The sequence below is a fragment of the Protopterus annectens genome, chromosome 12.part0, assembly GCF_019279795.1.
Source record: "Protopterus annectens isolate FY-2018-M chromosome 12.part0, PAN1.0, whole genome shotgun sequence".
NCBI classification, from domain to species: domain Eukaryota; kingdom Metazoa; phylum Chordata; order Ceratodontiformes; family Protopteridae; genus Protopterus; species Protopterus annectens.
In genome coordinates this window covers 401,363,854-401,388,938 of record NC_056746.1, presented here as the reverse complement: position 1 = coordinate 401,388,938, position 25,085 = coordinate 401,363,854, and the positions used below count along the sequence as shown (strand labels likewise).

Below are 25,085 nucleotides of genomic sequence, written 5' to 3'. Positions count from 1 at the left end.
GGGCACTTACATCACTATAGTCTACAATATTCTATTCATAAGAAAGTGCTGAGGTTATACTTTTTAAAAGTTTTCCCATGAGAATAATACAGCCTTGCAAGGCACCTGGTCAGTTATAATGTCTTTCTGTAAATGTTGCTCTTTCAAGGTTTCAGTCCTGCTCGAATACAATAGTCAGTTTGGTTCTTAATACGCTTCTTTGTTCCTTCTTGCAACATTAACTTCTAGCAGCTGTGCTGATAATATTCACAAGGCCAACTATCTCAGAGGAAGGAAGATACATGCTTTTTCCTGACCCAGCAGATAATCATTAGTGAAAAACATAAGCTTGCTGAGCTGGCTACTGCCAGGGTCAGAGTTCAATCACACTGCAGCTCCAAAGCTTCAAGCAATTACATGTAAGATCATTCTTACTGCCATATTGTAAAATAGAATAAAATGCATTATTTACTATTTGCTTTTAAACTAGCACTTCATATATGTTTAAGTACATATTTGTCTAACATTCTCTCTCCTTTTAATACTTTTTATTCTATTCAGAAACATAAACAACATCATTTCGTTCCCTAGCCTTCTCCTCTCAGAGATTTTTAACTAGGCAAGTCATTTGTTTTACATTTCAGAAAGAATTTCATTTGGAACTAATAGATCCAATTCAATGTCTTGGTACATAGTCTCAGTTACAGTTACGTCAACAAATTTTCTAACTAATCTTTTCATACTGGGTATCCCGCAACAGACACATGCTCCTAGTATGAGCAAAAAAACACAAATGGCGATCAAAATATTCATTAGGATTGAACCCCACCCACCAAACAGACTCTGGAAAAAGTTCGTCAGTGGGTTTGGGCCTGGTTCAGTCATGGCCGATACCTGCTGTATTACCTCTAGGTGATCGTTAATTTCGTGTTTATTATCTGGTATGTACGCACAGCATTCTTTTTTGATAAGCGCGCACGTACCACCTCTCGCCGCTAGGGTGAAGTCAAGAGCCATTCGGTTTTGTAGCACAACAGTTCTCATTGCATTCAGTTCATCAGTCACAAGTTCAAGAGCGGAAAAGGTTGCATTACTCATTATTTCGAGAAGTTTTGACAATTTCCTCAGCTCCCAGATTGATTTGACTGCTCCATAGGCTGAGAATATTCCAGCCCAGGATATAACACTGTCAGTTAAGTCCATATGAGTCAATTTTTCTTTATCTTTCATGGATGAATGGTCTTTCCAGCCAGCCTCAATCTTACCCACTGGATTAGCAGGTTTTCCGACTGAATTCCCAGTACTTTGGGCTACATCTCTTACGTTTCGTATCTTACCCAGAGGCAATTCAGCAGTATGCCTTATAGCTGGAACCAGATAACCCAAAAAACAACTGCCGGACCAATTCTCAGGTAACCATTTATATGCCTTTTTCCCACAAACAAAATAACAATTTTCTACTTTAGTACTGATGCGGGTTAACTCTGAATGAAACATTTTTTTGTCTATAACAGATAATTGTTTATGCAATTCAGGATTTTTCTGCACATCTTTTATCGTTGTTTTCATTAAGCTCAAATATGAATCATAATTTGTGCTACAACTAGTACTTTTATCTTTGGCCTTAATATAGCATTTGTAAGATACAGTTATGTTACAGTTACTCCAACCAACTTGGAGTGTATCATTTTTATAAAAACAAACAATTCCTTTCTGTGTAATGGGTAAATACAATGCAACTTTGTCCTGTGATCTCACAGAACCTGTGTCAAAAAGTAAATTTTCCCAAGTTTCATTTATCCCTAAAGTGACAGCGGACATCAAAAGTCCTCCATATGCTGTCGGTATAGCAGTACAAACCCAGCAGTTCGAAACATTCATAGTCTCTACATATACACGCTTCATGGCCAAGTATGTGTTAAAGTTTGGATGCCAGTCTATAGACAGTTCATCACGTTTTGTCAATTTCATTTGTGTGGTTATATGCAAGAAAAACCACAACAAAAGGAAAGTCACCACAATCATAGTCAATAGGTGTATAATTAGCAAGATGGTTAAACAATTTCTTTGGGGTTGATTTGCATTCTTATACACTTTGCTCCTGGCCATCCTGCCTTTGTGGTGCATCAGCTACAAAATGTTTATCAAGCTGAAAGTTCTTTACCGGTTTACAGTGTGTCAGGTGAACCCAGGACAACCTCTCAGCAACCTTTACTGCAGTAGGCGTCGCCAACAGTACCTGGTATGGACCTTCCCACTTCGGACTTGTCCAATTTTTCTTCTTGATAACCTTCAACCAAACCCAGGACCCCGGGGTCAGCACTGCTTCTGGTTTCATTTGTTCTTTATCTGAAAAAGAGTTCAACTGCAAAACAGTCTTATTGGTTAACAATTTCTTCATGTGACTAGCTAATGAGCTGTCAGCCTCCAGCTCTGCAGGCATGAGAGCTTTCCATTGTGGCACATAATACGCCCTCCCAAATATTATTTCAAAGGGGGTCAAGCCCTTTACATTTGGAACTGTTCTCATGCTCAGCAATGCTAAAGGCAAACAGCAAATCCAATTCTTTTGAGTCTCACTTATCAACTTCCTTAACTTATTTTTCAAAGTCCCATTATATCTCTCCACCAGTCCTGCAGACTGGGGGTGGTAAGCACAATGATTTTTCAAGGAGATCCCAAAGAATTTCCCAAGTTGTTGGATTGTCTGGTTGACAAAGTGTGTCCCATTGTCACTATAGATTCTTTCCGGTATGCCAAATCTAGGAATTATTTCTTTTACCAGGGCCTGTGCCACTGTTGCTGCATCCGGATTTCTAGTTGGAAAAGCTTCCACCCATTTTGAAAACATATCTATAATCACTAAGCAGTATTTTTTCCCTTCACATTTATTCAATTCTATGAAATCCATACAAATAGTATGGAACGGATATAGTGGTGTAGGAAAACTCCCTTGCTTGGGTTTGAATGCTCCTTGTGCATGATGTTTATTACAAATATGACATGCTGCACAAAATTTTTGTGTGTAATTCGTAAACCCGTATGTTTGGAATATTCTATTTACTAACTGTACCATCCCCCCTGTTGAGACATGGCTCTGCCCATGGCTCAACAAAGCTGCATATCTAAATAAATTAGACGGCAATATTGGCTTTTTTTCTTTGGAGATGTACAGTCCGTTTTCGAGGATCGCACCTCGTCTTTCCCATTTTTGTTTCTCTGCTTTCGTAGTTAATGTCTGCATTGTTTTTAACATTTCTAGATCTAAAATCTCAGATGGTTGTAATTTCTCGTTTAAAAGTAAAGTTTCCGAGTCTGAGGCTGCTTGCTTGGCAGCTGCATCAGCTCGTGCATTACCTTTTGAAATCGGATCCTGTTGTTTCGTGTGAGCTACACATTTACAAATAGCTATTTTGGTAGGCAATTGGATGGAATCCAATAAATTCAAAATAAGTTGCGCATGATTAATTGGTTTTCCTGTGGATGTTATTATTCCCCTGTTCTTTCATTGCTGTGCAAAAACATACACTGTAGAAAAGGCATACTGACTATCAGTATATATGTTCACACATTTGTTTCTTGCTAGAGTGCAAGCTTGTGTCAAGGCTATCAATTTTGCTGCTTGAGCAGACAAGTTATGCTGCAGGGGTTGTGCTTCTAAAATTTTTGTATCTGTGACTACTGCATACCCTACTAGATTCTTCCCTGTAGGACCCTTTCTGCATGAGCCGTCCACATAAAATGTTACTTCAGCATCATTCAAAGGTATATCAGTAAGATCTTGTCTAGGCAAAGTTATTTGCTCAATTTTCTGTAGGCAACTGTGTGGTGTGCCATCCACAGGAGTCGGAAGTAACGTTGATGGGTTTAATGTTGTACAGCGTTCAATTGCCATATGATGTTGGCTCAGCAATATGGTCATACAAGAAAGATGCCTAGCAGGAGACAGGTATGCTATTTTTTTTTGTAGTAAAATTATCGCGACTGCATGAGGCACTCTCAAAGTGAGAGGGTGGAATAACACCACTGAGGCTGAAGCTTGTACTGCCATTGCAGCTGCGACTACTGCTTGTACACAATGTGACAAAGACCGTGCCACTGGGTCTAACTGTGATGAATAGTAAGCTATGGGGCATTGCTTACTTCCATGCTGTTGCGTCAAACTGACGTCATATATCCCTGTTTACAATCTACAGTTTGAAAAAATCTTTTGTGGTAATTAGGGAGTCCTAAAACTAATGATGAAGCTATCAATTGTTTTAGTCTGCAGAAAGCTGTTCCTGCTTTAGGTGTCCATTGCAATACATCTTGTGCTGCCATTGGTGTTTTAAATATTAAATCAGCCAATGGAGCCGATTCCAAAAATTAGTCGTTCCCAAGAAGGACATCATTTCCTTCTTGGTAGTTGGTTTGGGTGCCTGTAAAATTGCTGTTTTTCTATCCTCATCTAGTATTTTTCCTTCCTTGGATATTACATATCCCAGGTATCTAACCTGTTTTCTCCAAAGTTGTAACTTGTTTTTGTTTACTTTATGTCCCTGTTGCGCTAAAAATTTCAATAATGCGATTGTATCTTCCCTACACTGCTGCTGGGTAGGGGCTGCTAACAGGATGTCATCTACATAAAGTAGAATCTGACTGCCCTCTGGTGGAGTAAATCCCGCCAGGTTGCTAGCCATTTCTTGTGCAAATATCGTTGGACTTTCACAATATCCCTGTGGTACCCGAGTATAAGTATATCTTTTACCCTGAAATGTAAAGGCAAACCAATACTGGCTATCAGGATGTATAGGTATTGAAAAGAAGGCATTACTTATATCTACTACAGTAAAATATTTTTGTTGTGGCTTTAAGTCGTTTAATAAAGTGTGTGGGTCTGGCACCGTAGGTGCTCTAGGTATTATTGCATCATTTACAGCTTGTAAATCCTGTACCATCCGCCATTCCCTGTTTGCTTTTTTAACAGGAAATAGAGGGGTATTACATGGTGAATCCAAAGATTCTACCAGTATTTCTTTTTTGAGTAATGCTGCTATTATAGGCCATATTGTAAAATAGAATAAAATGCATTACATACTATTTGCTTTTAAACTAGCACTTCATATATGTTTAAGTACATATTTTTCTAACACTATGGTCATACCGGAGGCTACATGGTAAGCACAGACGACAGGGGAAAAGTACATTAAAACCTGAATTACATGTTTTAATATATATTAAATTGTAGAACAACTAAATGTTAATACTTTTAATGTTTTGTTTTGTTATTCTTATCAGTTTGGGTTATTTTCTCTTGCCCAGTCTCTCAAGCTTGATTTCCTTATTAGCAAGTTGCAGATGGCCTGAGGTTAGGGCACCTCAGAGAAAGAGTAAAACAGATGTTACACTGCTTCTCAACTTTCCTTCTTGAAGGTTCAGCAACCCTAGAGTGAGAATAATAATGAATGAGAGGTGTGTTAGGGGTCATGCCTCCTGTACAAATGCATATTTTTTGTCACACTTGCTCATAAATTGAACATCTAGTGTTGCTGCTTCGTAGCACTTGCCTCTCCCCACTTTACTTCTTGACTGGGGGTGCACTTTATGAGGAGTTTGCATGTTTCTCCCTCCTTTGTGTGGGCATTGCTTGGAGTTTCCAGTTTTTTCCTACATTCTAGAGGCATGCTAATAGATGGAGCTAACTTTTCCCCAAATGTGTACATCTAAGTGTGTATGCCCTTAGACGGATGCATTTCATGTTCTGGATTGTATCCTGCCTTTTGCCTACAGCTTGCTAGGATAGTTTGTGCCACCACCCCAAGGATCATTAAATGAATAAAAAGTGTATGGGAAATGGATGGATGTTTACAGAGCATTTGTAAATAATTTTTTGTATAAATGTGTCCAGATGTAAGTCTATCCAACAAAGTCTCATTTGTTTCTTCATAGACATTGATGATATCTGGTTTCCTTACTCTCTATTCTCAGTCACCATTCTTGCATCCACACTGAAGATGTGCATAGTTGGCCTGTTCGTCAGATTTTTGTTTCCACATGACATCCAATCCCATCCTCTTATACAGTACAGACATAAAGCTAGTTATGTGACATGTCTGCAAATTCTCTGTTGTATCTTTTTCAATTGTGAAAAGGAAAAAATATATTTATTTATTATGTTTGATATATTGTGAGTTGAAAAAAAATAGAGCACAACAAATGCAACTAATACCTCATTTCTACAGTTTTCAACCTGTTTCCAGAATGAAACCATCATGTACTTTGCACTTTACAAGATGGATGACAAAGTCATGTTTTATAATGAATATAATATTCCAGAATTGTACTCCTTCTGATTCATGTAAAATTATACATTATCACATGTAGTACATAGTTTTCTTTGAGAAGGATATAAGATGGGTAAATAACATTAATATAATCACCAAAGTTTTCAAAGTATTAGGGTCTAATTTGGTCTTGGGAAAAATATGGAGTAATGTAAATTGTCATGTTAATGTAAAACTTTAAAACTAGCATTATTAATTTTTGTTGAAGAGTGGACTATAACCAAAATGAACACATGCAACCCCAAACTATGTGTAGTAGACCAGTTTCATTACCATTACAAGCAGAATGTTTAGGGGGAAGTCAGGACAGAACCTTTAGAAGGAGTGGCATATGTATTATTCATTACCATAAACTGGGTAAAGTAATGTTTCTTTAAATGAATGTTTTAAGTTAATTTTTAGCTAATGTCGATTTGTTGTCTGCACTATTCAACCAATTTTCGTGGTGGGTCCAGTATGCAGAGATAAGATACTCTTCCTAGACTTTATAGTTGATTGCTAACTTATAAGAATTTGATATGGCTTTATTTGATGTTATCACTAACATGAACCTTTAAACAGAAAATTAATTATTTTTTTTTAATTATGTAAAGAATTTAGTTAACTAAAGGTATATAACTTTTAGGAAGATTCAATTGTGTTTTAATGTGTTCAATTGTAAAAGGTGAGCTTAAATAAAAGTCCAGAATCTATTTATGTCAAGTCTAACTATATAACAAAAAATAGTACATCTTGTCCTGGTCTACTTCAATAAACATGCAACACTGAATGACGTTTGATGACCTTTATTAAACTTGTATAAATATGATTGTTAACCAGTAGAATTTCATCCAAAATATGACACCAGTGATAATAACATCCATGAAAGGAAAACATAAAATAACCATAAGGGCAACGTAACCAACTCACCCTTGATAAGCAGCACCCTCCACTTGCTCACTTATCTTTGCACTAACAAGGCAGCATTACACCACTCACCTTCAATTTATTGAATTACTCCACCATCCAACTAAGCAGCTCAGCTTGCTTATTAACTTTTATCCAACAGAGCAACCGCTCACTTTCCTTCCCAACTTATTGAAGTGCACGTCCAACACCAGAGGGGGAACAGAAGAGGGCAAGTCTGCCCCTCTTCTCCACCTTCCCAAACTGAAATAACTACACTCCCCACTAATAAAAAGGGGGAGGGCAGGAGGGTAGCAAGTTTACGCCAAAAATGTGACTCCTACCTCAGTTACACTTGACAAAACCCTCTAAGCCCCTCCCTACCCTTACTTCATTTCCTCCTAAACATCCCTCCATCCCATTTGACTATGCCCTCCCCTTATTCTCTTAATTCCTGCTAATCTATGTATCAAGCCCCACTTGAAGATGCCCCGGGACAAAATGGTCTGTTCCAAACCTCATTTAGCTTGTAACTGATTTAGTTTTAAATTTCTTATTTTTGACTACATTAAGTGTATTAACGTCCTGCTTAAAGTGAACTTCCAAAGGAATTCTTGACTGTAGAACTACAAGAAGGCATTAGATTTATTATTTTTTTAATTTACTAGTTTCATTATATCTCCATTTTGTTTGCTGAGTGTATTAATATTGTGCCTGCTTGCTACTATCTACTTAATTATTTTTATGTATATATATATATATATATATATATATATATATATATATATATATATATATATATTGTAAATAGTTTCTTTGTTTGGGTTTCTTGTTATTATGAACTTTAGTTGTCTTAGCTGTTTTTAACTTTGTAATAGTTGGTTCATAACTTTGTTATAGTTGGTTCAGTTTTACTGCTGTATTTCATAAAAAAAAAGTTAATAAAGTACCTTATGAAAAAACATGGGTAAGTAACAGCTAAAAATACTCTCCTACTACAAGTCATCTCATCCCAGCTCTGCAACTCCCCAGTATGAACCTGGATTACATTTATGGTGGTAAATACTAATCTCACATCATTATTTAGAGTCTCTATGTTAATAATTTTCAACACTTTCTTGTGCCACTTTCTCCTCTGCCTTGAAATTATGTTTGGATCAACTAATATCTGAAACATAATTTCTACATTCTGCTGCCATTATAAAGCTTGACTAATCATCCCTTCCCCCCAATAGTTAATTTTCCCTTTCTTTTCCAGGTACTGGTTAGATTTAACTTCTTCTGATGTGATGTGGAACACCTCAGATACTGGTTGGGCAAAGTCTGCCTGGAGTAGTGTGTTTGCTCCATGGAGTCAGGGATGTTGTGTGTTTGCATATCTTATGCCACGCTTTGACTCAAAGACAGTTTTGCAGGTAAACACAAAAATCCATTATCAGTTAAGTACAGAATGCTTATATGACAAGTGCAAAGCGCTTAGCATTTACTGTTATTTGATAAAAAATGCATATCTATGTGTTTGTGTAGTTTGTTTTAAATTTTAATGGTTTATAGTTCAGATATAAACTCTTATTAGTAAAATTTATTTTGCTCATGTAAGCATTATATTTAATGGTATTATATTGTTTCTGTCTTCACTATGCTAAGAATAACATGTTTCTGCCTTGGAAAAAAATAAGAGCAAACTGGAATTAATAACAAAACTTGTATAGTTTCTTCTTAGATAAAATCATGCATTAGTCTGCTTTGCAAGTATGCTAGACTTTGGTAATACCTTTTCACCGACATATTGTTGGCTGTTTCCTGTCATTTTATTAAGCATCTCCTGACAGTATCTTTGCTGCAGAAGAACATAGTAAACTACTTGGACACTATCAGAATAATGGGGGTATATATTTTACTTATAATGAAGTATTAATAGACAACGGGTAACCCTCAACTTGAATTAAAGAACCGAGAACCAGAAAAACTGCAGTGTATCAACAAGAGCAGCATCATTTATTAAAACAACTTGAGTATTTTTGTCCAATATATGAACATATATGCATATTCATCAGTACAAAACTAAAACAGAGACTCAACATCTGAATGATCTAAAGATCACATGATGTGGTCAAATGAATAATACAAAAATAAATGCTCATTCAGATCCATACTAATATTATTTCATTATTTTTATTGTTATTTAAACTCATACATAAATATTATAGTGAAAAATAATAAGTTATGCTAATAAGCCACAGGAAGAATAAAAAGGCATGTCAAAGATCTACTTATAAAAAATACGTATTTATAAAATATTTAGAAGGACACAAGATTGTAAATGCTATAATTTGTTTGTGTCTTTCGGCTTTTCCCGGTTAGGGGTCGCCACAGCGGAACTTCGGTCCACTAATGATTGGTAGTTGATTTTTACGTGTCGAGTTACCAGCCCTGACACACACAAGGTATGCCCATTCATGCATATCTCCACGCAGAAGACGCTCTAGCTGAAAATTGAACCGGACAGCGTCTTACTGTGAGGCAACAACGCTACCGCAGCACCACCACCGCCATAATGAAGGAGCCAAAATGTATCTTATAGGTCTAACTTGTAAATCGCACTTTAGATTAGCATGTTTATTCAAGCTAGGTGGACTTTTAATATTTAGCAGTAATTGCTATTGCAGTTCTTTTATGTCACAGAAGGCATTCACTTCACCACTTCTAAAATCAAGGCTGATGTGATCTACTAAAAAAAATACAAACCTATGAAAACCCAGACACACTATGGTTTGCACGTCTAGGGGACTGTTCTCATCTTTGGTTATAATTGTGTATACATCCGTATATGTGCTATAAGGTCTTCCTAGTTGTCTTACCCTGGTAGAATCTCACAGCTTAAATACCACACCATGTATACTATCCCATATGAATAGCAAGTGTAGCATTCTTTAGCTGCAAATGTGTTATTAAGATCTGGCAAATTAAGGGTACTGCCTTTGGTGATGTAATGGAATGGCATATGTGGCTTTCCACAACAAATGGTGCTTCTTTCTATGTGCATGACAGGAGTTTGCATATCAGAACTATTATTATTAACTTTAAATTCAGCCCTCTGAATAAAGGTAGGCTTACAACCTAAAATGTAAATAGCTTTTCATTCATTCATTCATTCATTTCCCATTCAGAGGCACTCTCCCAGCTTCTAGAAAGTAACTCAGTAGATGGCACAAAGAAACTATATCAGTTTGCAAGGCAAAGACAGAAAGATAAAGATGATAGTTAGACACCCTTCATATGGGTGCTCAACAGTCCACAGGACATCAAAGGCACATGGAAGGTGTACATTCAGCAGCTTTTGAACAAAGAAAACTCCACGGAAGCTCTACTGCCCCAGACATAGCCTACAATGAAAGAAGAAGAACAGCCTACCATATAAGAAGTTAGAACAGCACTAAGGAACATGAAGTGAGGGAAAGCAGCAGGTTCAGATGAGGTCACAGCAGATGTGATAAAGATGTTGGGTGAGGTGCGAAGAAATCGCTGCTGAAGTTACTCATAGCAGTATTGAGAGAAAGGCATATCCAAGATGACTGGCGACATTCACAACTGTGGGCAGTGTAGGAGTATCAAACTCCTGTCACACTGAATGAAAGTTCAGGAAAGGGTGACTGAAAAACAAATACGCAGAGTAGCAGAAATTAAGATGGGAGATAAGCAGTATAGATTCAGATCAGAATACAGCATTACTGACCCAACATTTGCAGTGATACAGATGCTTGAGAAGGAGCTAGAAATGAGGAAAGAGTCCAACTGAGCATTCATAGACTTGGAGAAAGCATATGACAAGGTCCCAAGAAAGTTGATTTGGGCAGTCCTGTGGTGGTTTGAGTTCTCAGAAACATTAGTAGAATTAGTGCAAGCTATGTACAAGGACCCAATGATACAAGTACAAGCAGTGTTTGGTTTCACAGAGGAGTTCCTAGTAGGAGTAGCTGTGTCTCAGGGTTCTGAGCCCACTGCTGTTCATACTGGTGATGGGCTACATTAGCAAACATGTCAAAGGGGACAGATTAACAAAGTTGTTGTTTGCAGATGATATGGCATCACAGGCAGACTCTGAGCAAGAACTTCAACGAAGGATATGGGAATGGAATGCAAAACTGAAGGCACATGGGATGAAACTGAATATAGATAAGACAGTTGTGGTGGCAGCAAATAGGGGAAATCAGAAGAAGCTGAGAATTGCGATAGACAGTAAAATAGTAGAACAGGTTAACAGCTTCAAGTATGTCACAAAGCTGGTTGAAGAGAAGTCTGAATGAAGAGGTCAAAGCTAGAATCAGAGGGGCTGCAGCCAACTGGTACAGATTGTCAGGCATAGTGTATGACAGAAGAATGCCAAAGAAGCTGAAAAGTAAGGTGTACAAAACAGTGATGCGACCAGTACAACCATATGGTACAGAAACATGGGTAGTAAAAACAGAGCAGTTGGCAAAACTAGAACTGATTGAGACGAAGTGTCTAAAATGGGTGGTAAGATGCATACTGTAGGACGGACAAAGAAATGAGGACATGAGAGCAGAAGCCAAAGTAGCTCCAATTGCAGAAAAAGTCAAAGAAAACAGATTACAGTGGTTCAGTCACATGCACAAAAAAGCAGAAGAAAATTTGGTGAAGAATATTTGAGACAGACTGGAAGAAGGCAAGATGAAATAAGGATATCCAGCAAAGAGGTGGATGTATTGTGCGAGAGAAAATGTGTGACGGGCTGCAGGCATGTGTGTTGAAGAAGGTAGAAAAGTGTCATTGAACAGAGGGAGATGGCTACAGCTGGCACAACACCACAACCTCATGTAGAAAGTGGGAAGAAGGGGATTGATGATGATGATGATGATGATGATGATGATGATGATGATGGTGATGATGATGATTCCCTTGCATTATTTTCCAATTGCCCTGAATGATTCTGTTAATGCTGTCACTGTCTGCAGACATATTTAAAAGAAAACTCTACATTGGAACATAAAAGTGTTTTTTTATTATTATTATTATTATTATTATTGTATATTTGTATAGTAATACATTAAAATATCTCTGGGTGCTTCTTATAAAATTTTAATATGTTTTTCCACAAAATGGCTGAAGTGGGGCCTGCCTTATTAATGTGATCTTGTTTTAGTGCTTTCTTGTCCCCCTTCTCAGAACCATTTCATGTTCCCTTTATATGAGTCATAATTGATATAAATAATGTTGTCTTCTTGTTCCATTAAGATGCAATGGCAGCAGTGTGAACCACGGGGATTTACACAACTTCAGTAGCAGAAGTACATGTATTTTTTTCTGAATAGCCATCATATGCATTTCTCCCAGAACTTGTTTTAAGCAGATACACAGTTAAAACCAAGAAAATAGCAAAATTCCATACTTTAGTCCTCTGAGCATTGACAGACCATCTCAACACTCTTCCTGAGGTGTCTAAGATAACACTGCAATCCGAGAGCTGTTTTTCAACACTTCAGAGAACTGGTGGAAGATGCATTTTTTTTATCCTGAATGCTGTAGAAATATGATAATGTGCTTGTTGTTTGTGTGTTTCTGCTCAAAAGTATTTTACAAACACAGTACAAAAAGGTACAGCCATCTCTTCTTGAATTTATGTTATGATTTATTTTTAAACTGAGGCACAAATGCCTATACACACTCTATTTCCCTCTTCTGTTGCATTGCTAACTCCTGATTTGTTGTTTATGCATATTATAGCACTTAACCAAAACTATAATCTTTGAGTGTGACAAATCTATAGTTCTGTAAAAAGATTATTTATGTAAAATCTTACCATACCATAGATGTCTTTCTCTTCCATGTTGCAGTATTCTCACTTGTGGGATCCTCCGTCTCAGGTGACCCAGATGTTCTGCTCCTATGCCAAACCTTAAGTTTGGTTGCTGTCAGGTGCGTGGGACATCATACACAGAGCCATAAACCATGGGCCTTAAATGTTATGTCCACATGCACAGACCTCAGAACTGACTGCCCAGTCAGACAACAGTTTAAGGTGACAATGAAGGATGCCATCCAGAGAGGGGAAAAAGTCATAAAGGGGGTTGGAGGAAAGGTAGGAATACCGCAACATGGAAGAGAAGGACATCTATGGTTATAGTAAGATTTTACAGAACTAAGCTATGTCTTTCTATTCACATGTTGCAGTATTCTCACTTGTGGGAGAGTACCACAGCTCAAGCAGGAGAAAGGGTGGAGGAAGAGGTAGCAGTTTCCAGAAAGTCATGGAGGATGGCTCTAACAAATCCTGTTCTGGCTCTGGAGATTTTGTCCAATTTGTAATGCTTGGTGAAGGTATGTACAGAGGACCATGTGGCTGCTCTAGGATACTCTAGGATAGTAGCCATGTCCAGGCCTTTGAGAAAGGCTCCTGAAGAGGCCACTGCTCTAGCAGAGTGTGCTTTAACAGTGTGCTGTAACTCTCTACCAGGGAAAGAATACCAGAAGGTAATAGTTTTGCATATCCAGGAGGATATTGTCTGTTTGGATACAGTTTTCCCCAGGGCCTGTGTGAAATGATTCAAAGAGCTGATTGGATTTTCTAATGTCTTGGTCTTGTCCAGACAAAACTTCAGTTGCCTGCAGGGAACAGAGCATTCTCTCACTGTCATTCAGTGGGGGTAGGGAAGAAGGTGGGTAAGTGATAGATTGGTTATGGGACAGTTCATTGACCACTTTGGGCATGAAGGAGGGATTGGTACACAGTGTCACCCTGTCTTTGTGAAAGGTAGTGTAGGGAGGAGTGGCCATGAGTCCTTGCAGCTCAGAGACTCTCCTAGCTGAATTAAGGGCCACTAACAAGAAAAATTTCCAGGTACACATCTTTAGAGTGGCAGAAGCTGCTGACTCAAAGGGGACAGTGGTGAGTTTCTCCAGTACGAAGTTCAGATCCCATGGAGGAGGGATAGGTTTCTTTAGTGGTGTCATATGGAGGACCTCCTTAAGAAAAAGTTTCACCTCCACCCTAGATAACAGGGGTGGATCAATATGTAAGCAGACTGAAATGGCTGACAAATGTACTTTCACTGAAGAGTATGAAAAAAATTCCAACTTTAGGAGCTCACACACATAGTCTAAGACTAGATGAACATCCACTTGGAAGGGGTTTAGTTGCCTTTGCTGACACCAACTGGAGAACGTTTAACATTTAGATACATAGGATCTCCTTGCTGTGATTTTCCTGGCCTCCTGCAGGACAGATAGCACATGCTCAGAACAGAGGTGTCTGAAAGGGATCAGAAGTTTATCACCCACAGGGTTAGGCTGAGGGCGTTCAGATGAGTATGAATGATGGATCCCTTCTGTTGTGTGAGCAGGTCCACCTTGTAAGGCAACTTGTGGTGATTGCCCTTGGAAAAAGATAGAAGAAGGGGGAACCAATGCTGCCTTGGCCAATAGGGGATCACCAACAAGATTTTTGGTTTGTCCTTCCGAATTTTCAGCAGGACTTTCTGAATGAGCGGGAAGTGTGGGAAGGCACAGAGGAACAATCCCTTCCAAGGAATAGAAAAGGCATCCACTTTCCACGTTAAAGGAGAGGGGAGTCTGGAGCAAAATAGCTGTAGTTGTCTGTTTTGAGGGAAGGCAAACAGATCTATTTGTGGGGTGCCCCATCAGTGGACAATATCTAAGAAAACATCCTTGTGCAACATCCATTCATGTTGTTGAGAGAATGATCTGCTGAGGGCATCTGCCTGGTGATTGTCCTGAGATGGGATGTAGACTGCCTGCAGTGTGGCATTGTATTGTGTGGCCAACTCCTGTGCCTGCATTGCTAACCTGCACAGTAGGTAGGATCTGCCCCCCCCTCCCCCCGCTTGTTGGCATACCACATAACAGAGTTATTGTCTGTGAAGACTTGAAGGGGACCTGGCTGTGTTAGGGGTAGGAAGGTCTTTAGAGCTAGAAGGAGAGCAGTCATTTCCCTCACAGTGATATGTTTCCTCTGGAGGGATGGTTCCCATTGAGCCTGCACCTCAAGACAGTTCATTGTGGCCCCCCCCATCCTAGATCCGAGGCGTCTGTGTGCAGGAATTGCACTGGTTTGATGGGTTGCATAGCAAGGCCTGCAGTTCTGGCTTATTTGTTAGATCCAACACCTCAACTATTTCTTCAGGCAGTGCAGGAAGGGCACTTGAAATTCCAGAGAGTGACTGTGTTGGGACCAGACATTTTTCAGGTACCACTGAAACTTCCTCATGTGTACCCTGGCTAGGGGCAACATAAGAAGAGTAGATGCCATGAAGCCTAGAATATGGAGGAATTGCCTGGCAGAGATGTGGTTGACAAGAAGTAATTCTTGGAAGTAGTTGTTTAGGGAAGAGACCTTGTCTTGAGGAAGGAAGGCCTTCATCAAGTCTGTCCTTATCCTGCAGCCCAGGAAGGTTTGATCTTGGGATGGAGTAAGAGAGGATTTTGTTAGGTTAAGAGTAAACCCCAGACTTTGAAGTAGGGATATAGTGAATTGCAGGTGTGTCCTGAGAATACTTACCTCCTCTGCTTCGATAAGGAGGTCATCCAGGTAAGAGTAAATTTGCATGGCTTTTGTTCGGCAATAGGCCACTGCTGAGGAAAGACACTTTGTGAAGACCCTTGGTGTTGTAGATAAACCAAAGGGCAAGCCAGTAAACTGAAAGTGTGAAGATTGCACATCAAAACATAGGAATCTCCTACAGTCTGGGTGAATGGGGATGTGGAGGTATGCCTGCTTCAGGGTCAAAGTGGCCATGAAAGCACTGGGTGTCAGTAGTAGAAGAAGGGTTTGAAGGGATAGCATTCGGAAGGAAGGTACCTGCAGGAAGGGGTTTAACAAGAACAGGTCCAGTATAGGCCTCCAAGGGCCCTCCTTTTTTGGGACCAAGAAGAGCCTGGAGTAAAATCCTTGGCCATCTTGGCCTGAGAGAACCCTTTCTATGGTCCCCTGCAAAAGCAAATCTTGGATGATCTGAGGTATCAGGTGGAGCTGTTTTTTTGGAGAGAGGGGTATGTCTTTTTGTGCTGGCATTTTCCTGCCAAATTATTTAGTACCCTTTTTCCACTAGTGATAAAACCCAGCAGTCTGAAGTGATCAAAGAGGCAGACAGTGAAAGAGGTGGGTAGATAGGGGAATGAGTTGTAGACAGTCACGCATTGTTTGGTCTGTCTGGAAAGGGCTGCCTGGGGGCGGATTGGGAAGAGGCAGTCCTGGGGGATGAAGTTTTCCTAGACCCTTTCCTGTGTTTTGAGGAGGAAGAGGGAGGAGCAGTTGCTCTCCTAACAAAGGAGGGTGTAACAGGGTAGTTCCTGTAGAATTTTGGAACTGGTGAGACCAATAAGTGTTTGAGGTCATGAAGTTCCTCACTTTTTTCCTGGAGGGTTTTAAAAAGTTCTGTAGACTGCTTGTCAAAGAGGAATTTATTTTCCAGGGGAACATCAAAAATATTGTTTTTGAAATCATGAGGGAGGGGTTATAGTCTGAGCCAAGAGTACCTGCGCAGAATAGAAGTCGAGGCAGCTGACCTGACTGAAGCCTCTGCAGCATCATAGCTGCATTTTATAGTGTCTGGCAACCTGTGCTGCTAAAGAGAGCTGACAAGTAACCTGGGATTTGGAAAGGGAATTAGCCATGGAAGAAAATAGTGAAGTTGCCTGAGAGACCAAGTCCAAGGCATATTTAACCATATGTGTCTGGTGATTAATAGCCCTAAAGGCCAGAGTGGATGAGGTATACATATTCTTTCCCTGTCTGTCCATCACTCTGCTGTCTTTGTCTGATGGCAGAAAGGAGGAGGAAGGAATCTGCCTGGATTGCTTATCTGGAGCTACTGCAATGACAGCTGGGTCTGCCATAGGAGGCTTAATGAGATACTTGTGATCATCAGGGACTTTGCAGAACCTATATGGCCTTTTAGGGACTGGAGGCTGAGGCTCGGGGGTCTTAGAGGCTGCAGTAAAAGCATCTAGGTAAGCTGGAATCACAGGGGGAATAGCAGAGGGAGAGGGAGCCTCCATCAGTATGAGCTCAAAATATCTCTTTTGCACCTCAGTCATTTCAGTGGCATCCCACTTGAAGTACTCCATCATTTTGGAGATAGTTTCCCAAAAAGTAATATCTTCAGAAGGGGAGTCCCCTTCCAGGGAGTCTTCGTCAGGGGAACAGTACTCTATGGGAGAAGCCAGCTGAGAAGTGTATGTGAGTGATTCATCCGAGGAGGAGGAGGAATCTTCCTCCTAATTGTGTGCCAGGGGGATGGAAGCAGCTGAAGCTGGCCTAGGGCTAAGGGTAGGCAAGACTGGGGTATGAAAGGCAGTAGGCCTGAGGGCCATCAAGGCCTGAATCAAGGACTGGGAAAAGATTTGCCAGTCTGGCTGGTCCTCTGTAGTGGTAGACAGATGTTTAGTTTTCTATTTTCTTTTCAGAGGAGTAGCCTTTGAAGTAGTGTGGGAAGCTGAAAGCCTGGAATCAGGTGTGAGGCCTGAGTCCAAGGGGTCCTGGTCTGAAACCGTAGGTGGCCATCCGGTCAAGCCCGGTTCCCCCTCAAAATTGGCATAGGCCGACGTCGCAATGACCTCCGCGGACATCCCAACTGGAGATTCTATGGTGGCTTCTGACAAGGTACCTGCCAAAGTTGCCAGTTCTTCCGGATGTCCCTCAGCCCCTAGACCAATAGCTGTTGGAACATACAGTGTAGAAGGTGCAGCTGTAGAAGGCCTTGAAACTTTGGCTTTCTTTTTAGGTGACTTCACCCTGAAGGCTGGTTCAGACTCCACACCTTGGGTCAAACGTTTGAGTCGTTGATTTTCTACAAACAATTTAAGAGCTGCTAGATGGCTGCATAGGGTTTTGGGACAAATGACTGACAAATATTGCAGGAAGTATGGTCGTGGCATTGGCCTAAACAGAAATGAAAAGTCATGGGAATCCTTGTGGGGAATCTGACTGCAATTACATTTCCCCTTCCTAGATAACATCAGCTATACAAATGCAACAGCAACCTAAGCCTAAGGTAAAATAAAGAAGATTCCCAATGGGCTACTTATCTTAATCATCTTCTGAAGCATAGAGCAGAATGAGCAAGCTGATGTTTGACTGCTGCAGAGATGTTCTGAGGTCTGTGCATGAGGAAATCACATTTAAAGACCATGGTTTATGGCCCTGCTTGTGATATCCCATGCACCTGACAGCAACCAGGCTTAAGCTTTGGCATAGGAGCCGGACATTCGGGTTGCCTGAGGCAGAGGATCCCACAAGTGAGAATACTGCAGCATGTGAATAGAAAGACATCTAGCGTTACTTTCTATAAAGTTGTTGTGGTTACTGAAAATACTGCTTAAAAGTGAATCAGTATATAAAAACATAGTCAACTATTAGAGTTGCCATCTTTTTTAGATGTCCAAAATGGGATGTTCTAACTGAAACGATATTTTGGTCAGGATAAATAATGTCATCGTCAAGTGAAAAAAATTATTTTCATCTAATTACCAAAATGAAGACAGTGAAGTGCAGTGTTTGGTTGTTTATACTACTTTATAAGATATTAAGATGTTCTAAGTTTTCTGTAGCATTTAGAGAAAAGTCAGAAATATGTTTTCTTATAAAATATTAAGACATTTGCCATTTTTATTGTGCCCCCCACACCAGCAGGACAGAACTGCCCAAATCAGTACTGTTATGTAAAAAGAGAGAGGAAGCTTGTAACCCTATCACCTAGGTATAGTGATACTGTTTCTCTCCTTTCTGCAGTAAAGGCCATAAGAAGAAAACAGTTTTACAGCACTCATCCTTTTTATGGTAGCATCTGACCTGCTGACATCAGTAGGACTGATTGCCTATGCTGGATTGTAGCAGTACCTGACAGTAAAGACTACAGATTCCCCCTGTGTCTGCGGTTTGTCATACAGGCATAGACAAATTTCTCTGGCAAAGTATAAGAGAAATTAAGATTAAAATAGTGTGGACATTCCCTTCCTTGATTCCAATGCAAGGAAATTATAGTTTTATAAAGTATAGGCAGGTTTCTGGTATCTAAACAATGATGGGACAATATTGTAGGGAAAAAGAAAGCTAAAATTTGAGCTAAACTTTAGGAGAGAGTGAACTTTTTCTCTAAGGAGAAAGCTTTGATATCCTCAAGTAGCACAGCTCCTGGGTCCTTCCTTTGTTGTTATACATATGTGATGGCAACCATTCTTTTCTACTGTCTTTCATGTCATTGGCTAGATGTTTGACAATCTGGCTATCATATCTTCTCTCAGAAAACAGCCTGATAAAAAATCCACTTATTAAAATATGATTACGCATGGTTAATCTAGAAGTCCTGATTTGCTGGCAATAAACTATATTTAACTTCATTCATGTAGGCTGACTACTATAAAGTGTAAATAGTTATTTACTAAAGCTGTCTTTTTTAAATCATCCAAACAAAAGGGACTAGTTTACAAATCCATAGCAATAGTGATGTGCAAATAATCCATTGTGTTGTCTTTGTCCCCCACTGTGAAGGAGAGAAAGTCTGAGCTCTCATTCAAGCTATCAATAAGTTTAAGAAAATCTCTTTCATTACCCATCCAAATAAAAAGTATGGGTGTACCACTTCTAATAAACCAATAGGTACTTTTTATTTATTTATTTATTTTACATTTGTTAACCGGGTTAGTCTGGCTGAGCTTTTGGCTCATTTTCAGCAGAGACCCAGGAAGAAAAGCTCCTCAGGACTAGAAAACAATTTATTAAATTTTAGTAACATAGTAGTAACAATCAGCTGTAGGATCTTACAAGCAGAGACCTGGAGAGTAAAAAGCTCCTCAGGCAATTCAGTTATACAGAGTATTAATAATTGGCAGACAAGTATGTAAATTGTAACAAACAATGTTTTAAACTAGTTTATCTTACATTGGTAATATTACATTAGTACTAATGCAAGAAATCTACCGCCCACCAACCCAAGTCTAAGTTGGGGCAAAAGAAGGTGCTGCAACAGCCATAACACAACCCCCCTAATTTATTGGTAATGGTCTTTGTCAAAAAGAAAAAATAGTTAATATCAAATCCAGTATTATGCAAATGCTATTGATATTCCCAGTGAGAGTATTAGCATGGACAACAATTTATTGATTAATTTGGGTCTATATTACTTCATTGAAAGATATATTCAGTGAACACGTCATCATTGCTTACCAGCCACTGAAATTAACTTCAGCGAACCACAGAATTTTTCCCACAGTTTGGAAACACTTGGCCATCCCCCCAACTTTGTCCTTTTCTCCACTGTAGTGCAATCTCAGAGTTGGTATATATAGTTAGGGGTGTGTGGAGGGGACAGCCCCTCACATTGGGGGTGGGGGGTGTGCAAATCCCCTCACTTCTGTGGATTTGATTTAGTGCTTTTTGTATTCTGTACCTTTGGTGGGCTAGTGTTTCTGAATTGTGGGAAAAATTCCTCAGTTCGCTGAAGTTTATTTCGGCAGCTGGTGAGCAATGAAGACATATTCGCTGAATATGTATTTCGCTGAAGTAATACAGACCTATTAATTTGATCCTCATTTGTGTAAGATAACTGTGTATAAAAGTTTGACTGTCCACTGTAAATAAAGATGTTTCCTTAGCAGCAACACAATAATCAGATAACATTTCTAGAAAATTCCAAGAACCTTCAAACAAGAAGGCAAGTTTTGTGGTAAAGGATTCAGTAACTTGAAAACAACCATGGCAGTGGGTTTGGTTTTAGAGCTGAGGGGAGTGAAAGAGGGTGGGGAGCATTTTGCTAAGTTTAATTTTTTTTGTATTCTGGAAATGAGAAGCATACAATGCAGCACACAAAATGGCAGCATCATTCAGTAACTCCAACAATTACTACATAGAAAATTCATGTGCCAGTAAGAATATGTATTACAAGTTCTTTTAGACTCGTACATTAATTTAGCTTATAACCTCTATGTGCAGTGGTTTGAGACATAATCAAAGCAATGTAAGATAAACTAGTACAATCCCCATTCTAATCCAAACCTATGTTGGGTGCCAAGACATGCACCAAAAGAGTTCATACCATATAATATGCATACTATATGCACAATACTATTTTCCCACAATGTATAAATATCCAGATAGTCCCAGCCCCATAGAGATAATAAAGAGCAGCTTTTCAAATCGCCTATTCCATTGAGACTTGTATACCTCCACACAAAGTCTTGTAGACGTAGTATAGATAAGGAGGTGTGGATTCTGGTGTTTTCCACCTGGAAGCTATAAATGGCCTTACTATCACTGGTAGCTGGAGAAGCCAGGTGTGGTTAAATCATTCATAGCCACATGCTTGTGAAAAAAAAAAACAGCTGACAAAATCTTGAGCCTCATTGTTAATCCTCAGAACAGGGTCACACACCTCACTGCATCCCCTCATCTCCACCTACAGCCAGCACTAAAATACCTCACAGAAAAAGTTGCAGCTATAAGGCAGTTCTCTGCAGAAAAGATGGGCCTGCCCAACATGGAAAATCCTGCATATCCATATGCAATGGGAGATGCATTGCACTATGCACTAGCTCAGTACTGCCATACAGCATTTTGTAGCTGCGAGGAGAAATATTATGATGGACTATCAGATCAGTTTATTTACAGCACCTGGGGAGATCCAATCCAGGCCAATAAGGAAAATGTTGTCTAAAACAGCATAAAGGAAAATAAAGTGTTATTAACTACATAAAAATCTGCATATCAGCTATTGATATGGCACAGCTGAACATACACTTGTTTTTATATGCAAGAAAAAAATTCCTAATGAAATACCTGACTCTACATATAATGGCTTAAAAGCAGTAAATCCCAAAGGTGAGTTGGGTCATGTTTTAACTGGAGAAATGCAATGGTGAACATGTAATTGATTTATCACATTCCACAGAAGCATCTGCAAATAAAAATAATGTTTTTTTTTTTTGAATTTCCCAGTTTACAGCACATCAGTAGTATAGATAACAGTAAATTTTTTTCTGCTTCTCCCATTTCACAGTACTACATCATTGGAATAGATAACAGTAAATGTATTGCCAAAGTATTAAATACTTTTTGTTGTTGTTGTAGTGAAACAAAAATAAGCAAATAATTATTCCAAGATGAACGAAACTCCAGCTGTCTACAGTTTACAGATATCTCCATTTATTTATTTATCTAGTTAATGTCTTTCATTATAGTGAGAAAAGACCCCCGTAGTTACACACCATAACAGATGACATAATATGCTTATTGACATTTAATATTGTCTTGACTGTCATATCTTGCAAGCCTGAGCAAATGTTTTTGGTTTATGCAATGAGATGTTAAAAACAAGAAAACCCTGATTTTTATAGCATATAATCACCACTTTGCTCACATATCATCCTATTTTCATATATTCTATTTAAGTTGTACAGCTTAGTTAATCAAGAACTTACTTCTTTCTCCTCCCATCATAAGAAATGCCTATTGTAAATCTCATAGCATGCATAAAATGCAGTGAACTCCACCAGCAAACATATTATGGTCCAGAGCAATCATCTGAAGATTTATTTAGAAAAATTAGAACATGATGATTGCAAAGAACCAAAGTTCAGAGAGAAGCATTTTTATGGAACCCCAGAAATCTTACTAATTACTTAATCATCTCTGAGGTTAACACATTAGATAAAAAAGAAAAGGTTATCTTGTAGTAAAACCAAAGTTGTTGTTGTCTTTCGGCTTTTCCCGGTTAGGGGTCGCCACAGCAGAACTCGATCCGCTAATGATTGGCAGTAGATTTTCATGAATGCCGAGGTGCCAGCTCGACATCCAACCTTCAACGAAGGCATGCCCATTTATGCATGTCTTTCGAACGCCCACCCAACCGCGGGGAGGACATGCAGACTCCACAGAGAAGGCACTCCCCTCACTGCAGCCGAGAATCAGATGGGAGAACCTCTTACTGTGAGGCAACAACGCTACTGCAAGTAGTTTCCTTATTTTCTTGTGTGGCAAGTTAGGAATATGAAAATAGTATTTTCAGAACACAGTGCTTTGAAATTGTTTTAATCTACGCAGCTGTGTTTTGGAAAATGTGGCCCTATCTCCATTTATTATTCTGTGTATAATTACTAATGATGACCCATTTTACTGCTTTTTAGGTTTAGATACTAGGTATGCTGACCACTAAGGATCTTAGCCCACTATCCCCCAAAGCACTGTCTGGCAAAGTGATTTATTCATCATACAAGAAGCAAATTGAGTCTGAGGGAATCAAATCCTAGATTACAGGAAGCAACTAATTATCAGCTCATATAGTCTTAATTTAATTTATAGTTATTGTTTATTCTCTAATACCTATCATGTCTATCTTTTTGTGTTTGTTTTCTCCTGTAAAAGAGCTGACACTCAAATTTCATTTAGGTAGCACTTGTGTTTCCTAAATGGCAATAAAGTTTCTTTGAATTTTGAATCTTTGAATCTTTAATCCTTTATACTAACTGCCAGACTTTTTTCGTATTAACTTTGTCCCCATGCCATATGACCAACAGGCCTACTCTTGATCATATACTACTCTGTCCAAGGAGACTCTCATCCAGGCAGCCATAAAGGTGCTTTGCTCTCTTGTCAGCGTGTATCCCAGCAACTTTTTTTTTGGTTAAGCTTGAACTAACCTCATCTCTTGTGGTGATGTGATCACTCACATCAGCCGACTTCTTTTGCTTTCTTGTCGTTACATACATGCTCCCCTACAGGTGCTGCCATCATCGAATAGGGTGGCCACACCCACATTTTGCCTGACATCAGCTTCACACATCATGACAGGCCTCTGCTGTCCAGCCAAGGCATTGTCATTAGAACAGCAGCATGAGCTAGGTGGGAACCCAAACCCCATGATGTTTACACCCACCCATCCTGCATGTACTGTCAAATGACCGAATCCCTTTATGCTACCGAGACAGGCAACTGCCAGGTGCTTTTTGTTTCTTTCCCATGGAGTATTAACAGAAATATGGTTATGACACTAAGCTTCAAATGTTATTGTATTACTGGTATCAGTCTTTTTAGTATACCTTTAGACACTGTACTCATAATGTTTGCTGTCTGAGGTCTATGCAGTAAAAAAGAACCCCATTTACTGAAAACATATTTTTTTCATGTATTTAAGTCAGCATAATCAAAAGAGGCGTTTAAAAATAAGTCACAAAATCTGCCTCGCATTATCTTCACCGCCTGAACTTCTGGAGTCTAGCACTCTCCAATTCTCTGATTCTACTGAACATGCCCAAGACTGTGGGAAAAAGAGTACTGTTTCTGAAGGTAATTGAGATGCCTAATGTTTTCCAGCTATACCATGACTGTCCATCACTCTTTTTCAGATGAGACTCATTACATTTAAATGTACAGCTCACACTTTAACAAACAAAATTATCGCTTGCTTTATCTTACTTAAATACAGGAGCTTGCTGCCTAGATCAGTAGTGTCTTGGTGACAGATTATTTTAGCAATGATCCTTAGATGCTTCTTTGGAGCAGTAATCCAAAATACAAGTATAAGTAAGGAGAGAAAGAGATGATAAAACATGGCTAGTGAGTAAAATGGTTTGTTAGTATATGTGCAAGTATATATACCTTCAGCCTGTGTCACTGATGCAGCTGGCTTTCTGTATCCGAGAAAAACCCTGCATATATACTTATGCCAAATAATGGCAATGCATCAGTCTTCATTTTTGAGAATTCTGGCATAAACCCACAAATATCTTTTTCTCCCACTAGCACACTCAAGTTCATTTTACAACAGAGACAAAGGAGCATAACAAAATATTTTGTTTAGTGTTAAAGATTATGCAGAGAAAAGCTAATATTTACAACAAGATTTCAAGCTTTGCAGATTAGCACATTAA

At 39.1% G+C, this 25,085-nt stretch overlaps 1 protein-coding gene across 1 annotated transcript in view; it reads left to right on the top strand.

Moving 5' to 3' along the window:
• Positions 1–25,085, top strand: part of LOC122816604 (acyl-coenzyme A synthetase ACSM3, mitochondrial-like) — a 291,757-nt gene that overhangs the window by 111,566 nt on the left and 155,106 nt on the right. The window contains exon 6 of the mRNA XM_044089505.1: positions 8,446–8,602. Within this exon, the coding sequence (XP_043945440.1) occupies positions 8,446–8,602 (157 nt within the window). The remainder of the gene's footprint in view (positions 1–8,445; positions 8,603–25,085) is intronic.